Source organism: Somniosus microcephalus, chromosome 8, assembly GCF_052327205.1.
Source record: "Somniosus microcephalus isolate GS21.2 chromosome 8, FLI_Smic_1.0, whole genome shotgun sequence".
In the NCBI taxonomy this organism is placed as follows: Eukaryota; Metazoa; Chordata; class Chondrichthyes; order Squaliformes; family Somniosidae; genus Somniosus; species Somniosus microcephalus.
Window position 1 is genome coordinate 259,154,904 of NC_140994.1, and position 18,051 is coordinate 259,172,954.

The 18,051-nt window shown below is 43.9% G+C and overlaps 1 protein-coding gene across 1 annotated transcript in view; it reads right to left on the minus strand.

Moving 5' to 3' along the window:
* Positions 1-10,867, minus strand: part of LOC147114292 (protocadherin alpha-C2-like) — a 308,165-nt gene extending 297,298 nt beyond the window's left edge. Inside the window, exon 1 of the mRNA XM_085995965.1 lies at positions 8,260-10,867. Coding sequence (XP_085852091.1) covers positions 8,260-10,701 — 2,442 coding nt within the window. The 5' untranslated portion in view covers positions 10,702-10,867. The remainder of the gene's footprint in view (positions 1-8,259) is intronic.
* Positions 10,868-18,051: the final 7,184 nt, after the last annotated feature.

The following is an 18,051-nucleotide window of genomic DNA, read 5'->3' on the forward strand; positions in this document are numbered from 1 at the left end:
GCGCCTGTAATTAAATGGAGGTGGAAAGCAATATGAAACGCCTGATTTATGGTGTATGGGTATAATTATATTGCGTTACCTGTTCCACAATGCTTCAGATGTTATGTTAGTCGGTATTCTTGTTCAATATTACATACGATGTACATCTACATCCAATAAAAATATGTATGTATTTTAATTACAACAACAATTTGTATTTATATAGCGTCTTTAACGTAGTAAAACGTCCCAAGCAGCTTCACTGGAGCGTTATTAGACACAATTTGACATCGAGCCATAACTGAACATAATAGGACAGGAAGAGGTAGGTTTTAAGGAGCGTCTTAAAGGAGGAGAGGCAGAGAGATTTAAGAAGGGAATTCTACAGCTTAGTGTATAGGCAGGTGAAGGCAGTGCCGCAAATGGTGGAGCGATGGAAATAAGGGAAGTGTAAGAGGCCAGAATTGGAGGAGCACAGAGATCGGAGGGTTTTCCGGCGGAAATAGTCGAGTCGAGAGGTACCAAAGGATGAGGATTTCAGCAGCAGGTGAGCTGAGGCAGGGATGGAGATGGGCGAGGTTAGACAAGTGAAAGTAGGCAGTCTTGCTGATGGAGGGGATGTGGATTCGGATCAATTCTGGCATCTTGCGCAACCCCTATTTACATCGCTCCACAATTTGCGATCATGGCTTCAGCGCTTCCGTGTGGAATTCCCTCCCTAAACCTCTCTGCCTCTCTCTCCTTCTTTAAGACGCTCCTTAAAACCTATCTCTTTGAACAAACATTTGGTCACCTGTCCCATTAGCTCCTTTTGTGGGGCGTTGTGAAAGTGTGCCTAATAACCCTCCAGTGAAGCACCTTAGGCCGTTTTACTACGTTAAAGGTGCTATAAAAATGCAAGTTTTTGTTGGAAGCTCATCTCAGGCCCAAATCGGATGCCAAGTTTGCGAGCCATTTGATTCAGCTTCAGTCAGTGGCCGGAGAGGGATGGAGGCGATGGCTAGGTAACAGAGTTTGTGGCGGGGACCGAAGACAATGGTTTCGGTAATCCTAATATTTATTTGGAGGAAGTTTCTGCTCATCCAATACTGGATGCCGGGCAAGCAGCATGACAAATAAAAGGCAGTGGAGGGGTCAAGAGAGTTGGTGGTGTGGTGGAGCTGGGCGTCATCAGCATGCATGTGGAACCTGACGCTGTGTTTTCTGATGATGTCACTGAAGGGCAGAACATGCAGCAGAAATAGGAGGGGTCCAAGGATTGATCTTCAGACGAGTCCACAGGCAATGGCGCGGGAGTGCGAAGAGAGCCATTGCAGTTAATTATCTGGCTACAACTGGATTGCTAGGAATGGGACCAGTGAGGGCAGTCCCACCTAGCTGGACGATTGAAGAGAGACACTGGAGGAGGATGGTGGGGTCAACCATGTCAAAGGCTGCAGAGAGTTCAGGAAGGGTAAGGATAGCTAGTTTACCACAGGCATTGTCACATAAGGTGTCATTTGTGCCTTTGATATGGAGAGATCCATTGCTGTGGTGAGGCAGAAACCTGATTGGAGCAATTCAACCATGGAGTTGCGAGATAGATGGACATGGATCTGAAAGGCAAAAACACATTCAAGGACTCTAGGGGGCAAAATTGGGTGCCTTTGCGCCTCATGATAGTACCCCCGGGGTGCGCTAACATGTGGCTTTCCAACTGGGCATGGCACTATCATCGACTATATTCATATACAGTGGGAGCTTGTGGTGATGCTACAGCATTGCACCCTCTATCGCTCAGAGATCGTGACATGATCACCGTGCGCATCGCCCCGGTCGCGCCCCAGACCCGAAATTGACTTCCGCCCCCTGCAGCAGCGTCGGTCGCAAACACCAACAGCTGCAGGAGGCATGATTCGGGCAGCTGGCCGATTTGGGGGTAATGATTAAAGGCGAGGTGGCCGAAGTAAGTAAAAAAAACTTACCTTTCTTGTTCCAGTTCTTTTCACGCGTTCCTGCCCGCCATCGATCAGCACTTTGCTTGAGTGCTCAGCTTATCATGCAGGATCGCGGCTGGCTGTCCAGGTTTTTATATTGCAGCGCCTGCAGCGATGGCCCTTCCCTTTAAGGGAGGGAACAAGCCTTTGAACGCAGCAGCTCTGCACGGCCCAGTGTGCAGCGCTGCTGAAGCCTGCGCCCTGCCTGCTGCCAGGTGCGCTCCAAGGAGGAAGTGGAGCGCTTGATTTAGCGCTCCACTTCCTTTTTGGAGCACAAATGGTGAACTTTTCAAAAGTTTGGAATCGTTAGCGCCTGGCTCTTACCTTTCAAGGGAGAAATTGAGTATAGCCCCGTTTGGGGCGCCAGCCTCGCCAGGGTGCTAAAAGTAGCACCCCGGAAGCATTCGCGGCCGCCCGCCGGAAATTGAGTGGTAGCACCCCAAAGGGAATTGCAGCGCTACTAGAGGTGCCCCGCTTCCCTCTTGGGGCGCTGCGACTGAATATCGTGGCACAACGTGCCGCAGCGCTACATGTTGCGGCACGTCGTGCTGCTGTAATGCAGGCCTTCCTCCCCTTCTTAAAGGGGTGGGGCCTTGTGCAGCATGATCTGGGTCCCAGCTGGGCCCCCAGGAGTGGAGGCAAAAGACCCCAGCACCGAGGAGAAGTGCTGGGCTCTTGTAACGCAGCCGGCACTCTGCGGTGGGTGGGGGGGGGGGGGCGGTTCAGGAGGCCGGGGACGGGAGCGCAGGCAGGTGCTGGCAGGCGGCCAACAACAAAAGTGGCCGCCCCGCACCTCTCCTTTAATTTGCGCATCCCCGGCCGCAGGTAGGCCCCCCTGAACCGGTCGGACATAGCGTCCGCTGGTAAATCATGGGGCGCTTCCAAACATCGCGGTCGGGGCATTAGCGGAGTGCTGCGCACACCGATGACATCATTGGTAGCGGCGCAGTGCTAATGGCTAGCGCCACCACTAGCGTCCCACGGAATTAAGCGGGAGGCATGGACAGTGCTGCGCCCGGGTGCCAGTTGGCTTTCAACTCACTTAGCGCCCTCTTAAGGCACTAACGGGTGGCACAGCCAACTGAATTTCTCCCCCTAGCACCCCAAATGGGGCGATAGTGAATTTCAACCTCGTAGAGAGGAAATGAAGGTTGGGGATGGGGCGGTAGTTTGCAAGGTCAGAGGGGTCAAGGATGTTTGTTTTAGGAGTGAGTGATGGCGGCAGATTTGAAATGGACAGTGCCTGAGGCGAGGGAACCAGCAACAATATCAGCTCACATGAGGTCCAGGAAGGGAAGTTAATCGTCAATAGTTTGGTGCGAATGAGGTCGAGGGAAAAGGAGGTGGGTTTGATGGAGTTGATGAACTCAGAGTGGACGTGAGCGGATATAGGAGAGAAACTAGAAACAGATGCGAGTTCAGGGCTTGGGCAGGGAGGAACTTAAGGAAAGTTTGGCTTGCTGGGCTATGGGAAGGGAGGGAAGCGGCAGGGGCAGCTGATTATATGGCCTCAATCTTAGTGATAAAGAAATCCATGAGCCCCTCGCACTTGTTGGAGGTGAGGGTGGAAGGCATAATGAAAATGGTTTGTAGTGAAGAGAAGCTGAGAGTTATTTCTGCATTCTATGATGATCTTGGAAGGATTAACATTTTGGCAGAGGAGAGCAGGACCCGAAATTGCTTTATGTGGACTAGGCAGATCTGATGATGAATGGCTAAATTAGTTCAAGTCTGCATCCCTTGGACTTAAGGGAGCAGAGATGCGTGCTGTATGATTGCACACTGTTCAGCACCATTCGAGACTCGTCAGATACTGACGCAGTCCGTGTCCATATGCAGCAAGACCTGGACGACATTCAGACTTGAGCTGACAAGTGGTAAGTAACATTCGCACCACACAAGTGCCAGGCAATGACCATCTCCAACAAGGGAGACTCTAACCATCTCCATTTGACATTCAATGGCATTACCATCGCTGAATCCCCCACTATCAACATCCTGGAGGTTACCATTGATTAGAAACTGAACTGGACCAGCCATATAAATACTGTGGCTACAAGAGCAGGCCAGAGGCTGGGAACTCTGCGGCGAGTATCTCACCTCCTGACTCCCCAAAGCCTTTCCACCATCTACAAGGCACAAGTCAGGAGTGTGATAGAAACATAGAAGATAGGAGCAGGAGTAGGCCATTCGGCCCTTCGAGCCTGCTCCGCCATTCAATGAGATCATGGCTGATCATCCAAATTCAGTACCCTGTCCCTGCCTTCTCCACTTGCCTGGATGAGTGCAGCTCCAACAACACTCAAGAAGCTCGACACCATTCAGGATAAAGCAGCCCGCTTGATTGGCACTCTATCCACCACCTTCAACATTCACTCCCTCCAACACCGACACACTGTGGCTGCAGTGTGTACCATCTAGAAGATGCACTGCAGCAACTCGCCAAAGCTCCTTCAACAGCACCTTCCAAACCCGCGACCTCTACCACTTAGAAGGACAAGGGCAGCAGACGCATGGGAACATCACCATCTACAAGTTCCCCTCCAAGCCACACACCATCCTGACTTGGACCTGTATCGCCCTTCCTTCACTGTCGCTGGGCCAAAATCCTGGAACTCCCTTCCGAACAGCATTGTTGGTGTACCTACACCATATGGACTGCAGCGGTTCAAGAAGGCAGCTCACCACCACCTTCTCAAGGGCAATTAGAGATGGGCACTAAATACAGGCCTAGCCAGCGACGCCCACATCCCATCAATGAATAAAAAATAAATAAATAAGATCTAAATCCCAAATACCTGTGATACCTATTACAAATTGAATTTTATTTTTGTTTAAATTAAACGGAATGCTTACTGGATCCAGATTGGTGCTTTATCAACTCATATAAACAATAACATTTTCTTTTTCTTTTTTGAGTCTAAGTTGTATTAAACACATTTTCTTGTAAATTATATCCCTATTCTTTTTTATGATCCTGGCTGTGTTTACTGCTTACATGATAGACACTGCTTTCTAAATCTGCTTTTTGAAATTAGTGAAAACATCTAAAAGTGCTTCAAACAGTATGATTATAATACAGCGTGTTTGATTATAATTATGATACATTTCTCCTGACTGTAACAATATTTACAATAATGCATATCCCAGAATAATGACTGTTGGGCACATTAAATATTATATAAGTTCATAAACAGCCAATTAATTTAGAAAGAAATGTTTAGTATCCGTTCCCGATGCGAACGAAGTGTAAAGCAAGAAAATGCAATACCGTCGAGAATGTTGCGCTTTAAAGCAATAGGAATTCAAAACATAATATGTGGCACGGACAGATTACCCATTCAAATTACGAAACTGTTTAGGTACTCTCCACACTGCTTTGACTAAAAAAAATCAGATGTCATCCCACCACGTTTCTAAAACACCCTGCGTGACATAGCTCATTAGTATCAAGTGCATTTTGAAAACTACAATGCTGCACTACGCAATACAGCCAACTTTCAGGAGAAGTTCGTGGTTTATCAATTTTCCATTTGTATACATATTTGGCTAAGTAGATTATTATTTACTACGTAACATTTTATACTTTGAATTCTAACGTTGTCTTAGAAAATATGCCCAGTCCCTAAAACAGGAACTGAAACTCTCCTGGTCCCTCAATACCTCCTCTCTGGTGAAGAAGGCCCAGCAGCGCCTATATTTCCTAAGGAGGCTGAAGGGATGTAACCTGTCATCCCTGATCCTCTCTAACTTTTACCGCTGCACAATAGAGAGCATCCTGACAAACTGTATCACAGTATGGTATGGCAGCTGTAGCTACTATGACCGGAAAGCCCTGCAGCGGGTAGTCAAAACTGCCCAATGCATTACCGGCACCCGGCTACCGACCATAGAGCACATATACCAGAAACGCTGTTTACGGAGGTCACGGTCCATCATCAAAGACCCTACCCACCCCAACCACAGTCTGTTCGCCCTCCTGCCATCTGGGAGACGCTACAGATGCATCCGCACCCGTACGACCAGATTTAGGAACAGCTTCTTTCCCAGGGCTGTCATCCTACTGAAATCCACAAATAAACTCTAAAGCCTGCACATCTGCCAATGCACTTTATTATGGTTATGCTTATGTTAATGTATTACAAGCCAAATGTATGTTGAATGTTTAAATGTCTTAATCTAAATGTACACTCTCGGGAGCTGCAAGCCTACATTTCGTTGTACTGCACTTGTGCACTAACAATGACAATAAAAGTTGATTTGATTTGATTTTGATTTAAACAGAACACAGAAAGATCCAGCTCTGCTTCATTTTTTATAGATGGATCCATCAAAAATGTCCATTGTTAAGTGGTTCATTTTCTCTCGCACTTCATCTTCATAACAAGCTACCGGAGCACATTAGTAGAAGAAGCTGCCCAGTTTGGGTTTTCAAATCCGTGCATTGTAGAAGGAAATAATTAGTGTAAAGTGTACCATAATGCTGATCTCCGGAGAAAAATGAGGTAGCCCAGAAGACAGCATCATGTGCCTTGATTTCAATAAAATGGAAGAGCCTGTGTGACGGCGACCTTGTATCTCTTGAGAAGCAAAGGAAGCAGCTACAATTACAATAGCAAGAATAGACTTAAGAGAACTAACAAAGGATGGAAGTTAAAGGTTAAGTTGAGATAAGCATCCTATATCAGATTTCAAGTGTTTTCATATCCTGACGTGAAATTGTGAAAGATGAAATGGTAGAGTTATATATATCTCGAATAAAGAAAAATAAAGAACGCAGCATTAGTGAAAATAGGTGATAGTTGCTTTATGAATTGGCGAGAGGCAAGTTTCACCTATGCCCGCCCATAAATGACAAGACACTAGTGTTTTGTCCTAACATAAGATATAGAAGAGCTCCGTATGGAATTACGCAGCTAGCGAATGGTATTTTTGTGAACGAGAAGTACAATATATTCATCGTCATTCTGATCTAAATCTATATTTAAATGTAAGGAAAAAGTACAAGTTGTATTTATATAGCGCATTTCATGACCAGAGGACCACCTAAAGTGTTTTACAATCAATGAAGTATATTTGCAGTGTAGTCATTTCAGAATATAGGAAACGTGCAGCGAATTTACGCACACAAAACTCCCACAAACAGCAATAAAATAAATAACCAGATAATGATTTTTTATGTGTTGGTTGAGGGATAAATGTTGGCCAGGAGACCGGGAAAACGAGTACTGCAGCGGGATCTGTTATGTTCAGATGAGAGGGCCGATGTTTAATGTTCCACCGAAAAGACGGCACCTTCCACAGTGCAATACTCCCTCAGTACTGTACTGAAATACTAGCTTAGATTATGTGCTCAACTCTCTGGAGTGGGCCTTGAACCACAGCCTTCAGAGGCAAGATTACTACCACTGAGTCAAGGCTAATGCCTATAGCCCCAACAAACTATGTATTTTATATAAAACGAATCATTCATTACATTTGGTACGTATTTGATTCCAGGAAATGATCAGAGCAAGTTAAGAGCGTCAGATAGCCTAAACTCCTTCTACAGCTTAATAGGCAATGCGCTAAATGCTATGCTAGCAATACTTCATGAAATGGCGGATCTATTTATATCTTGCAGCTTTGGCGATGCTAGATTAATTGAAACTCTGGCACTGGTTATCTTATACTCATGCAGCAGAATGAAATCAGCCTGATTTTCAGTTACACTTGTTAGAAACATGTCCACATATGTCTATGAGCAAAGAACAGCCACGGGGCGCCAATTACTACCATGCACTTGGTATTCATCATCCTGAGACTAAAGTGAATTCAAGTCAATTCTGATAAGGTTGACAAGGTACTGGTGGACTAATGGTGCCAGCAATTGCACCAAAGCACGAACCATAAGAGAAGTACTTACTATGCAACAGAAAATGTACAATTTGCACCGTTGTGCACTCCCATTCTTCTAAAATAAGTTACTAACACACGTAAATATTCCTGAGAGATCTTATATTTTCACGCACAGTCGCCAATATAGACAATTTAAGACTTCAGAATAGCTAACGACTTTATCATTGATTTCTTCAGCCCGAATATGTTGCATTCCATAAAGAATATACTAAAACCAAAATATTCTCCTTAGTGTTATGTGCCTATGTTGAATAGAGTTATGAACCAGGTATTATCCCTTTCTGTTGAAAAATGTTACAGTAACTACAGCGAGGTAATAATTGGGTACGTGAAGTATCGACAAATTAACATCACAAAGTGAGCAAAGAAAAATGTTATCCATTGATTCTCGCAATTGATATCTTACCTCAACAATGGCATTGGTCAAATTATTTGTTGTCGCTCCACTCCATTCCAAAAACGCCGTGTCAACGTTTTTAGCATAATGCCTATACTCTGGGGGGCCACATGGTTGAAAAACCAAAGCCGAACCTTGGGATGTTGTTTCCTCTGAAGGCACCTTGTGGCTGTAAGTTTGGCAAAGGGATCCCGTTCCACGAACTTCAATACAATTAGAAATTAGTTTAGAGTCAGTTGCTAGCTGAAAGTTAATATGCGGATTTATAAATTCATCCTTCTTGCTGTTTCTTTGTAAGTAGCAACAATTTGCGAGATAACCGCCACGGTTCGTCTGGCACATCACGGCAATAAGAACAAATACACCAATCATAAGAATGAATGTGATTGCACCTAAAGCAATTATTATATAAAAGGCTAGACCTGCCGAATGTTCCCCAGTTTTGGGCACGCTCCTATGATCAGAATGCACTTCTGCATTACTATCCGTTATGGAGAGTTCGATAGTTGCAGAGGCTGATAGAGCTGGGTACCCATTATCTTGCACAACGACAACAAGGGTCTGCACTGTAAAATCTTGGCTTCCAAATCGGCGAATTGTTCTGACTTCCCCAGAACTCAGTCCAGCAGTGAAAAATCCTGGGTTTGTATCTTGAACCAGCCGGTATGAAAGGCGTGCATTCTGTCCTGAATCAGCATCCGTTGCGATTACCTTAGTAACCAGATAGCCTGGATCAGCAGATCGTGGAACCGTTATCTGAAGGCCGTTCTGTGAAAACGGGGGCAAGATTACAGGTGCATTGTCATTCTGATCCAGGATAATCAAGTTTACTGTAATGTTGCTGCTCAGTAATGGAAAGCCACCATCTTGGGCCTGTACTTGGAACTGAATGTTTTTAATCTGTTCATAGTCGAAAGAACGCTGTGCATAAATGGTACCGTTTTCTGAACCAATAGATACGTATGATAAAATAGGATCGCCCCTAATTCGAGTGTCCTGTATAAAGTAGGAAATATGTGAATTTTGGTTCAGGTCGGAGTCCACTGCAGTAACTGAATAAATAGAAGTCCCAGGAGTGTTGTTTTCCATAACATAGCCTGTATAGGAAGATTGTGAAAACTGTGGCGGGTTGTCATTAATGTCTGTAACATGAACCACTATAGTTTTGTTTGTGGAAAGAGGAGGGGACCCAGCGTCTTTGCATAAAATGTCAATTTTATATTTAGACGCGGTTTCTCTGTCTAGCATGCCGCTGGTTACCAAAGTGTAGGAACCTTTAAAAGATGATTTCAGTTGAAATGGAAGGTGACTGGGAATCTGACAATTGGTTAGTCCGTTGCTCTCTGAATCTTGGTCAGTTACACTAACCAAGGCTACCATAGTTCCAGGCTGAGAATCCTCACGGACTGTACTGGATATTGACATTAAAGTCATTTCTGGAGCGTTGTCATTTACATCGTCAATACTCACCAAAACAGTACAATGCACTGCAACTGCATATGAACCCTTGTCCTTAGCCACGACATTAATCTCAAAAGTATTGGCTTCTTCGAAATCGATCAGTCCCTTAACTCTAAGGTTTCCTGTTTTGGGCTCCAAATTAAAGAGTTCTCGCACTTTATCAGAATTGTAGTTGCTGAAGGAATACTCTATATCACTATTTAACCCTTCATCCCTATCAGTTGCGTTAAGTATGATCACCAATGTACCGACCGGCGTGTTTTCCGATAAATTGACCGTGTATACCGACTGTTGAAATACAGGCGAGTTGTCATTTGCGTCCAAGACCGCAACATTAATGCGAGCAGTGCCAGATCTCTCTGGCGAACCACCATCAATGGCCGTTAGCAGTATATGATGCATAACCTCTTCTTCTCGATCCAGTGCATTCTCAAGGACGAGTTCAGCTAACTTACGTTCACCGCGGGTATGCACCTCCAAACCGAAATGCTTGTTTGGACTGAGCTGGTAGGTACGTATTGAATTGACACCCACGTCAGGATCGTGCGCGCCTTCCAACGGGAAGCGCGTTCCCGGTGAAGTTGATTCGAAAATGTCCAAATAAATCTCACGATTAGGGAAAAGGGGGGAATTGTCATTTACATCCTGAATTTCGACCTCAGCACGATACAAATTCACTGGATTTTCAGTAACTACCTCCAGCGGAATAACGCAAGTAGGGCTCTCTCCGCAGAGCTGCTCCCGATCTATTCTTTTGTTCACAAAAAGAATTCCGTTGTTCAGATTCACTTCGAAATACTGTAGACGTGGGCCAGAGACGATTCGCAATCTACGATCTGACAGTTCTTTAAATTCTAAACCCAAATCGTTAGCGATATTCCCAACGAAAGCACCGTGCTCCAGTTCTTCAGGAATCGAATACCGGACCTGCCCAGAAACGAGATGCCAGATACAAAACAGTAAAATGGACGGCAAACCTGTTTTTTTCATCGTGAGCTGTCGGTCTGAATTTAAAATTCTTGCATGTTAGATTCCCTCGATAAGTACCCAGACATTTATATCCGCTAAGTGAAAATACCTTTTAGTGCCGAGCTCCTGCAGCCTAGAACAATAATGATGCGTTGGCTCCGCGACGTGAATACAAGAATAAAATGTACGCGTCATCCTCCCTTTGTAGGGGGATGGGTAGTGGATCTCCAGCTTAGTTTCAATCCCTTATTGGTAGACAGCGACACAAAGTGTCTAGGCCCAAAATTACACTGAGGCGTTCTTAAAGCAACATATTATCAAACAGAACATTTCATCGAAAAGTATTATTAACTTGATTGTATGGTTACCCAATTACTACAGTAAACCCAAAAAGTTAACAGCATTATAAAATAGCATAACATCTACTTGTACATCAGAAATTGTTCGATTTGCTAATCCAGCATTTTCCATAAGTCAAGAAGGTAACGTAACAGCAATTTATTTGGACCTACGCTAAAGGTAATCTTAAAAACATTTTCTGTTGGAACATAAGCTTTTCCAGTGTTCTACTGCTCTAAATTCTTGAAAAAAAAGTGTAAAATAAAATCTGTTCTTTAGTCGCAGATTACACACATGCATTTTCGGTTCAATTGAATTTATTCAGTCAGAACAGCGAATTAATTTTGTATAGTTATACCATTCAATCCTCCCTGATATAGTAAATACATGTTTGGCGCCGCCCCCAGTTGATTCAAGGTTAGTTTAAAAACGTCAAAATTCAAAATGCCAACATAATTTGTATATTCAAGTTTTAGTACAGCTTAGCAGTAAATGTAAGGATCAGTAAATTAATGTTGGTTTACATATTAAGTAATATTTAGAATTGTTCTAATTCACAATTACGAATGTGATTCAAACATTTTGTAAGATAAAATGCAACGGTGCAATTACAGTAGACAGATGAAGAAAAATATTTTTAATTTCATAATATAATTGCATTTCCACTACGGGTAGAATTTCATAAAATGGTGCATAATAAATTTAAACGATCACAAGCATTCGAATATGTGTGTAATATAGGTAGAACGGCTGGAACAATGAAACAATTAGAATGTATAGGGCTTAATCATGGAAAATAAACATCTTGCAAATAATATGGCACAAAACGCTTGACAAACGTAGCTCATGGTGACATAAAATAATACAATTATTGCAATGGGAAGACACTGATGCGGCAAAGTAGATAACAGATCAAAGAGCCGCTCTTTCTCCAAATAAGTAATTTATATTTACCAAGTAAGGTCTTATACAGAAACTTTCAAAACGAAGTGGAAGTTATGGGAGCAATGCAAATGAAAGTAACTGCCACATATTTGTCACAGATATCCTTGCGGTCAATTTACATCTAATAGGTGAGACACTAAACATGGATATATTTCTGGTGAAACTGGGATTATAAACAGAAAGAAGTAATTCCATCTTGGGCACATATGAGTCGATATATGGAAGACTAGAGCCAACATTGCTGCCACTGTGTTACTGAAAAGAGACCAAGGCCGGTGGCGATTGCACTTGTGGTTTTGTCTTTTATTTTACGCATTGACTGGAATGATTATGGACACGTTGTGTAGCGTTTTAAAATATAGGTAATATTTCCTTATCATATCTGACCTCATGCGCTTCAGTGTGCGCCTGTGTGCACTCTAGAAAGAACAAAAAATTTTGAAATGCTTGGCTGATGACAGTACAGAAATAAAGTGAAATTATGATATACACAGTTGAAACATGAAGCATGCGTCATGAAACATCGAATTTGCTTTTCCTGTTAATTTCCAAAGTAAACTTTAAGTTCTTAATTCATTTTATACAGAGAGTCAACAAAATCATTAAAATGCTTGAGACGTTTACATATACAAATGATTTGGAAATGAACATTGAGGGAATAATATCAAAACCTGCTGACTATACAAAATTTTGAATCATCACATTGCTTTTTGCGTTTGATAAAGTAACACAGTTAGCAAAACTGTAGCCCATGGGATTAAAGGGGATTGGCTGCGTGGATACGAAATTGGCTAAGGGGCCGAAAGCAGAGTAGGTGATCGCTTGTTTTTTATGTTGAAAAAAGAAAGACTTGCATTTATATAGCGCCCCTCACGAACACCGTATGTCTCACAGCGCATTACAGCCAATTAAGAACATTTGGAGTGTAGCCACTGTTGTAATGTGGGATGCGCGTCAACCAATTTGCGCACACGCAAGCTCCCACAAACAGCAATGTGATAATGACCAGATAATCTGTTTGCGTTATGTTGATTGAGGGATAAATAATGGACAGGCCACCTCCCCTGCTCTTCCTTGGAATAGCGCCACGGGATCGATTTACGTCCACCTGAGAGGGCCACGGTTTAACGTCTCATCCAAAAAATGGCACCTTCTCAGCATTGCACTGAATTGTCAGGCAAGTTCCTGGAGTGGGACTTGAACTTCTAAATTCGGAAGTGAGTGCGATACTCACTGAGCCACACCTGACACAGCTGACTGGAGGGAAGTGTGCAATGGTATCCTCCAGGGATCAGTGTTGGGACCACTGCTCTTTTTGATATATATTAATGACCTGGATTTGGGTATACAAGGCATCATTTAAAATGTTGCAGACGACAGGAAACTTGGAAATGTAGTCAACAGTGAGGTAAAGTATGGCTCCTCATCCTTCTTGATTTGTCTGCGGCCTTTGATACGGTTAGCCACTCCATCCTTCTCTAACACCTCTCCACTGCGGTCATAGAGTCAAAACGGCACAGAAGGAGGTCATTCGGCCCATCGAGTCCATGCCGGCTCTCTGTAGAGCAATCCAGCCAGTCCCATTCCCCGCTCTATCCCTGTAGTCCTGCAAGTATATTTATCTCAAGTGCCTATCCAGTCTCACCTTGAAAACATTTAGTGTCTCTGCTTCCACCACTTCGGCAGTGAGTTCCAGGTCCTCACCACTTGCTGCGTAAAAAAAGTGTTTCCTCAAGTCCCCCCTGTATCTCTTGCCCCAAATCTTAAATCTGTTTCCCCTAGTCCTTGTACCATCAACTCTTGGGAACAGCCTTTCTCCGTCTAGCCTATCCAAACCTGTCATAACCTTGTACACCTCTATAAAATCACCCCTCAACCTCCTTTGCTCTAATGAAAATAAATTCAGCATCTCCAACCTGTCCTTGTAGCTAAGATCCCCCAACCCCGGAACCATTCTGGTAAATCGCCTCTGTACTGTCTCAAGGGCCTTCTCATCCTTCCTAAAGTGTGGTGACCAGAACTGGATGCAATACTCCAGTTGCAGCCTAACCAGCGCTTTATAAAGGTTCAGCATAACTTCTCTACTTTTGTACACAATACCTCTATTTATGAAGCCCACGATCCCACATGCTTTGCACTCTCTCAATATGTCCTGCCTCCTTCAGGGACCTATGCACATTAACTCCCAGGTCCCTCCGTCACTGCACACTCTTTAAAACTGCGCCATTAAGTGTATATTGCCTCTCCCTGTTCCTTCAGCCAAAATGCATCACCTCACACTCCAGCTGGGTGGGAGTGCACTTGCCTCGTTCCATTCTTATCTATATAATCGTAGCCAGAGAATCGCCTGCAATGGCTTCCCTTCCTGTTCCCACATCGTTACCTCTGTTGTCCCCCAAGGATTTATCCTTGGACCCCTCCTCTTTCTCCTCTACATGCTGCCCCTTGATGACATCAAGCATTTGTTTCCACATGTAAGCCGATGACACCCAGCTGTATCTCACCACCACTTCTCTCGTCCCCTCCACTGTCTCTAAATTGTCAGACTGCCATCCTGTTCAGGATGAGCAGAAAGTTTCTCCAATTAAACATTTGGAAGCGGCCATTGTTTTTGGTCCCCACCACAAACTCCATTCCCTAGCCACTGACTCCATCCCTCTCACTAACATCTGTCTGAGGCGGACCAACACTGTTTGCAACCTTGGTGGCATATTTGACCCTGAAATAAGCTTCCAACAACATAACTACGGCAAAACTAAGACTGCCTATTTTCATTTCTGGAACAGCACCTGTCTCTGCCCTTGCCTCAGCTCATCCATTGCTGAAACACTCGTCCATTCCTTTGTTACCTCTAGACTTGACTATTCCAATGCACTCCTGGCTGGCCTCCCACGTTCTACCCTACGTAAACTTGAGGCCATCCAAAATTCGGCTGCCTGCCTCCTAACTTACACCAAGCCCCTTTCACCCATCACCCCTATGCTCGCTGACCTACATTGGCTCCAGTTTAAACAACACCTCGATTTTTAAATTCTCAGGCTTGTTTTCAAATTCCTCCATGGCCTCGCCCCTTCCTATCTCGGAAATCTCCTGCAGCCACAAAATCCCACTGTTCTAATTCTGCCCTCTTGAGCATCCCTGGTTATAATCGCTCAATCATTGGCGGCGCTGCCTTCTGTTGCCTCGGCCCTAAGCGCTGGAATTCCCTGCCTAAACATCTCCGCCTCTCTATCTCTCTTTCCTCCTTTCAGATACTGCTTAAAACCTACCTCTTTGACCAAGTTATTGGTCATCTGCCCTAATTTCTCCTTATGTGGCTCGGTGTCAAATTGTGGGTCTTATAACACTCCTGTGAAGCGCCTTGGGATATCTACGTTAAAGGCGCAACAAGCTGTTGTTGTTGTGAATAGTAACAGGCATAGGCACATACGACATAGACAGACTGGTGAAATGGCGGACACATGACAGCTGAAATCTAACACAGGGGATGTGTGAAGTGCTTCATTTTGGTAGGAAGAGTGAGGAGAGGCAGTTTAAACTAAATAGCAGAATTTTAAGGGGGGTGCAGGAACAGAGAGACCTGGGGGTGTACGGACACATGTGTTTGAAGGTGACAGGACAAGTTGAGAAAGCTGTTTAAAAGGCATACCGGATTTTTGGTTTTATAAATAGATTGATAGTTTACAAGAACAAGGATGTTATGCTTGATTTGTTAATATCTGGAATGCATTGCCTGAAAGGGTGGGTGAAGTAGATGCAATGATAACTTTCAAAAGGGAATTGGATAAATACTGTAAGGGGTAAATTTGCAGAACTATGGGGAAAGAAAAGGTAGTGTGACTAATTGGATAGCTCTTTCATTGAGCCGGCACAGGGAAGAGGGCCGAATGGCTTCCTTCTGCGATGCATCATACTGTGGTTCTATGAACTAGTGAAGTGCTCCAGGTTTCTGTGCTTCCATCTATATGGGACCTTTAATTACACAAATTATTTTGATATGAGCATTGAACGAATAATATCAAAATCTGATGATTATTCAAAATTGTGGCCTACCCTATTTTGCAGAAGAATGTGGGCGATTACACTAGGAATAATAGATTTTAGTGATTGGGCAGATATGTAACAAATGAAGTTCATTGCAATAAATGTGAAATGATAAATTGGTGGAAAAAAGATGTATACCGGGAGATGCTGTCGAAGTAAACGTGACACATTGCTGCATTGCATTGCATAGATGACACATACAACCATAGTGCACGGTTTTGGCAGAGGGGTTGTAACTGAGTCAATTTGCAGGGGCACCGATCAATTGGACTGCTCTGTTTGGAAGGATGTCGAGTTGTTTCTGTGTTGTCATATGTGAAGGCTGCGTATGTCATTGCAGTCCTAACACGTGCTTGTAGATTATGTAGAAGCTTTGGAGAATCAGGAGTTGTACCACTCATCGCAGAGTACCCAATATCTGCCTTGCCCTTATCACCACCGTGTTGATTTTCTTGTTGAGGATGGTCATTGCCTGGCTCTTACGTGGTGCAAATGTTTATTGAAACTTGTCAGCTTTTCCTGTATATTGTGCTGGTCCTGCTGTAGGATGTCATAAACTCCTTCATTGTCAGATGAGCTATGAATGTAATTGAACACTATAACGCCAGCAAAATACCCCAATCTAGTCTTATGCTGGAGAAACGTTTGTTGAATGAACCGCTGAAAATGGTTGATCCAAGGATGCTGCCTACAGGAACCCCTACAGAATTACCCAAGGATTGTGTTGCTTGGCCTCCAACAACCGTCCTTTGTGTAAGGTGTAATTCTGTTTTGGAAACAGGAGGGGTTTCCGCATCATCCCCAGTGAGCTCAGTGAGCTCCTTGCATACTCTATTGAATGCCGTCCGTATTTCACAGGCTTTAAAACTCAACTTCTGTGTGAAATTGAGCTCCCACGTCCATACCTGGATCAAGGCTGTGACAGTTTAGCGTACGTTTGTCAGAAACCTCATGGAGTGTCAGCCAGTAGGATATCAGTGAGGTAATCGTGCTTGCTGATACGACTGATTATTCCTTTCATCACATTGCTGATGATCGGGAAGAGACTGAGGACAGTAATCGGCTAGGTTGGGTTTGCGCTGAATTTTGTGCATATCACATACCTGAACAACTCACTGCATCGTTGGCTAGATGCAATGGAATGGCTTGGCTAGGGTGGGGTGATTAGTTTTTTGCTATGTCCCTTGCACTCAAACATTTTGCAACGTCACATTGGTGAAGCAATTGTCTAAAGCTGGCATCAGTGATAGGGGGAATCACAAAAGGAAATCAACTGGAATCATCCACTTGAAACATGTGGCTGAAGACGAAAACAAATATTACCGAGCGCCTTCCATTCACTTGGGCTCCACCATAGTTGAGGGTATGACTTTTCAATGGAGCTTCTTTGCTTCTTCAGTTGCCCAAGTGCCCACTGCCATTGAACCTCGACATTGAAAGCCTACAGACAATTGCTTTGCTCTATTGTTTGTGGGACCACCTAGCTATGTATGTAGCCTGTATGTTCAGCTAGTGGGTCGCAATGTGTTGTAAGTAATGTATCTTAGCATTCTAAGATAGACGTGCAACCTTCTAAATCGAACCAGGTTCGTGTTGGGCTATAACATTGTAGATTGTGGTGGTGTACACTTCCAGTGCTTATGAGGGTGCAGCGTGTCTCATGAATGCCTTACTCAATTGTGTTCAATATGGCGGTGTACTGATTCATCAGGTGAAGGAGGGTCATAGGTGGGAGCCAGAAGGTGATTTCCTTAGGCTTAATTGACCTGAAGAAATGGGGGGCTGGTGTCAATGTTAAATATTCAGAGGTTACGTCCACCTGAATGATATCATCTCTGGTAGATCTATTCTGCCAATAGGATAAATAAACCTGTAATACTAAAAGCTAGACATGATTCTGCAAATACAACTATGGGCAAAAAGGTGGTAGAGAGAAAACGGGGAATTATAGACTGGTAAGCATGACATCGGTAGTGGGGGAAATGCTAGAGTCCATTATAAAACATGTAATAGCAGAGCACTTGGAAAACAGTGACAGGATCG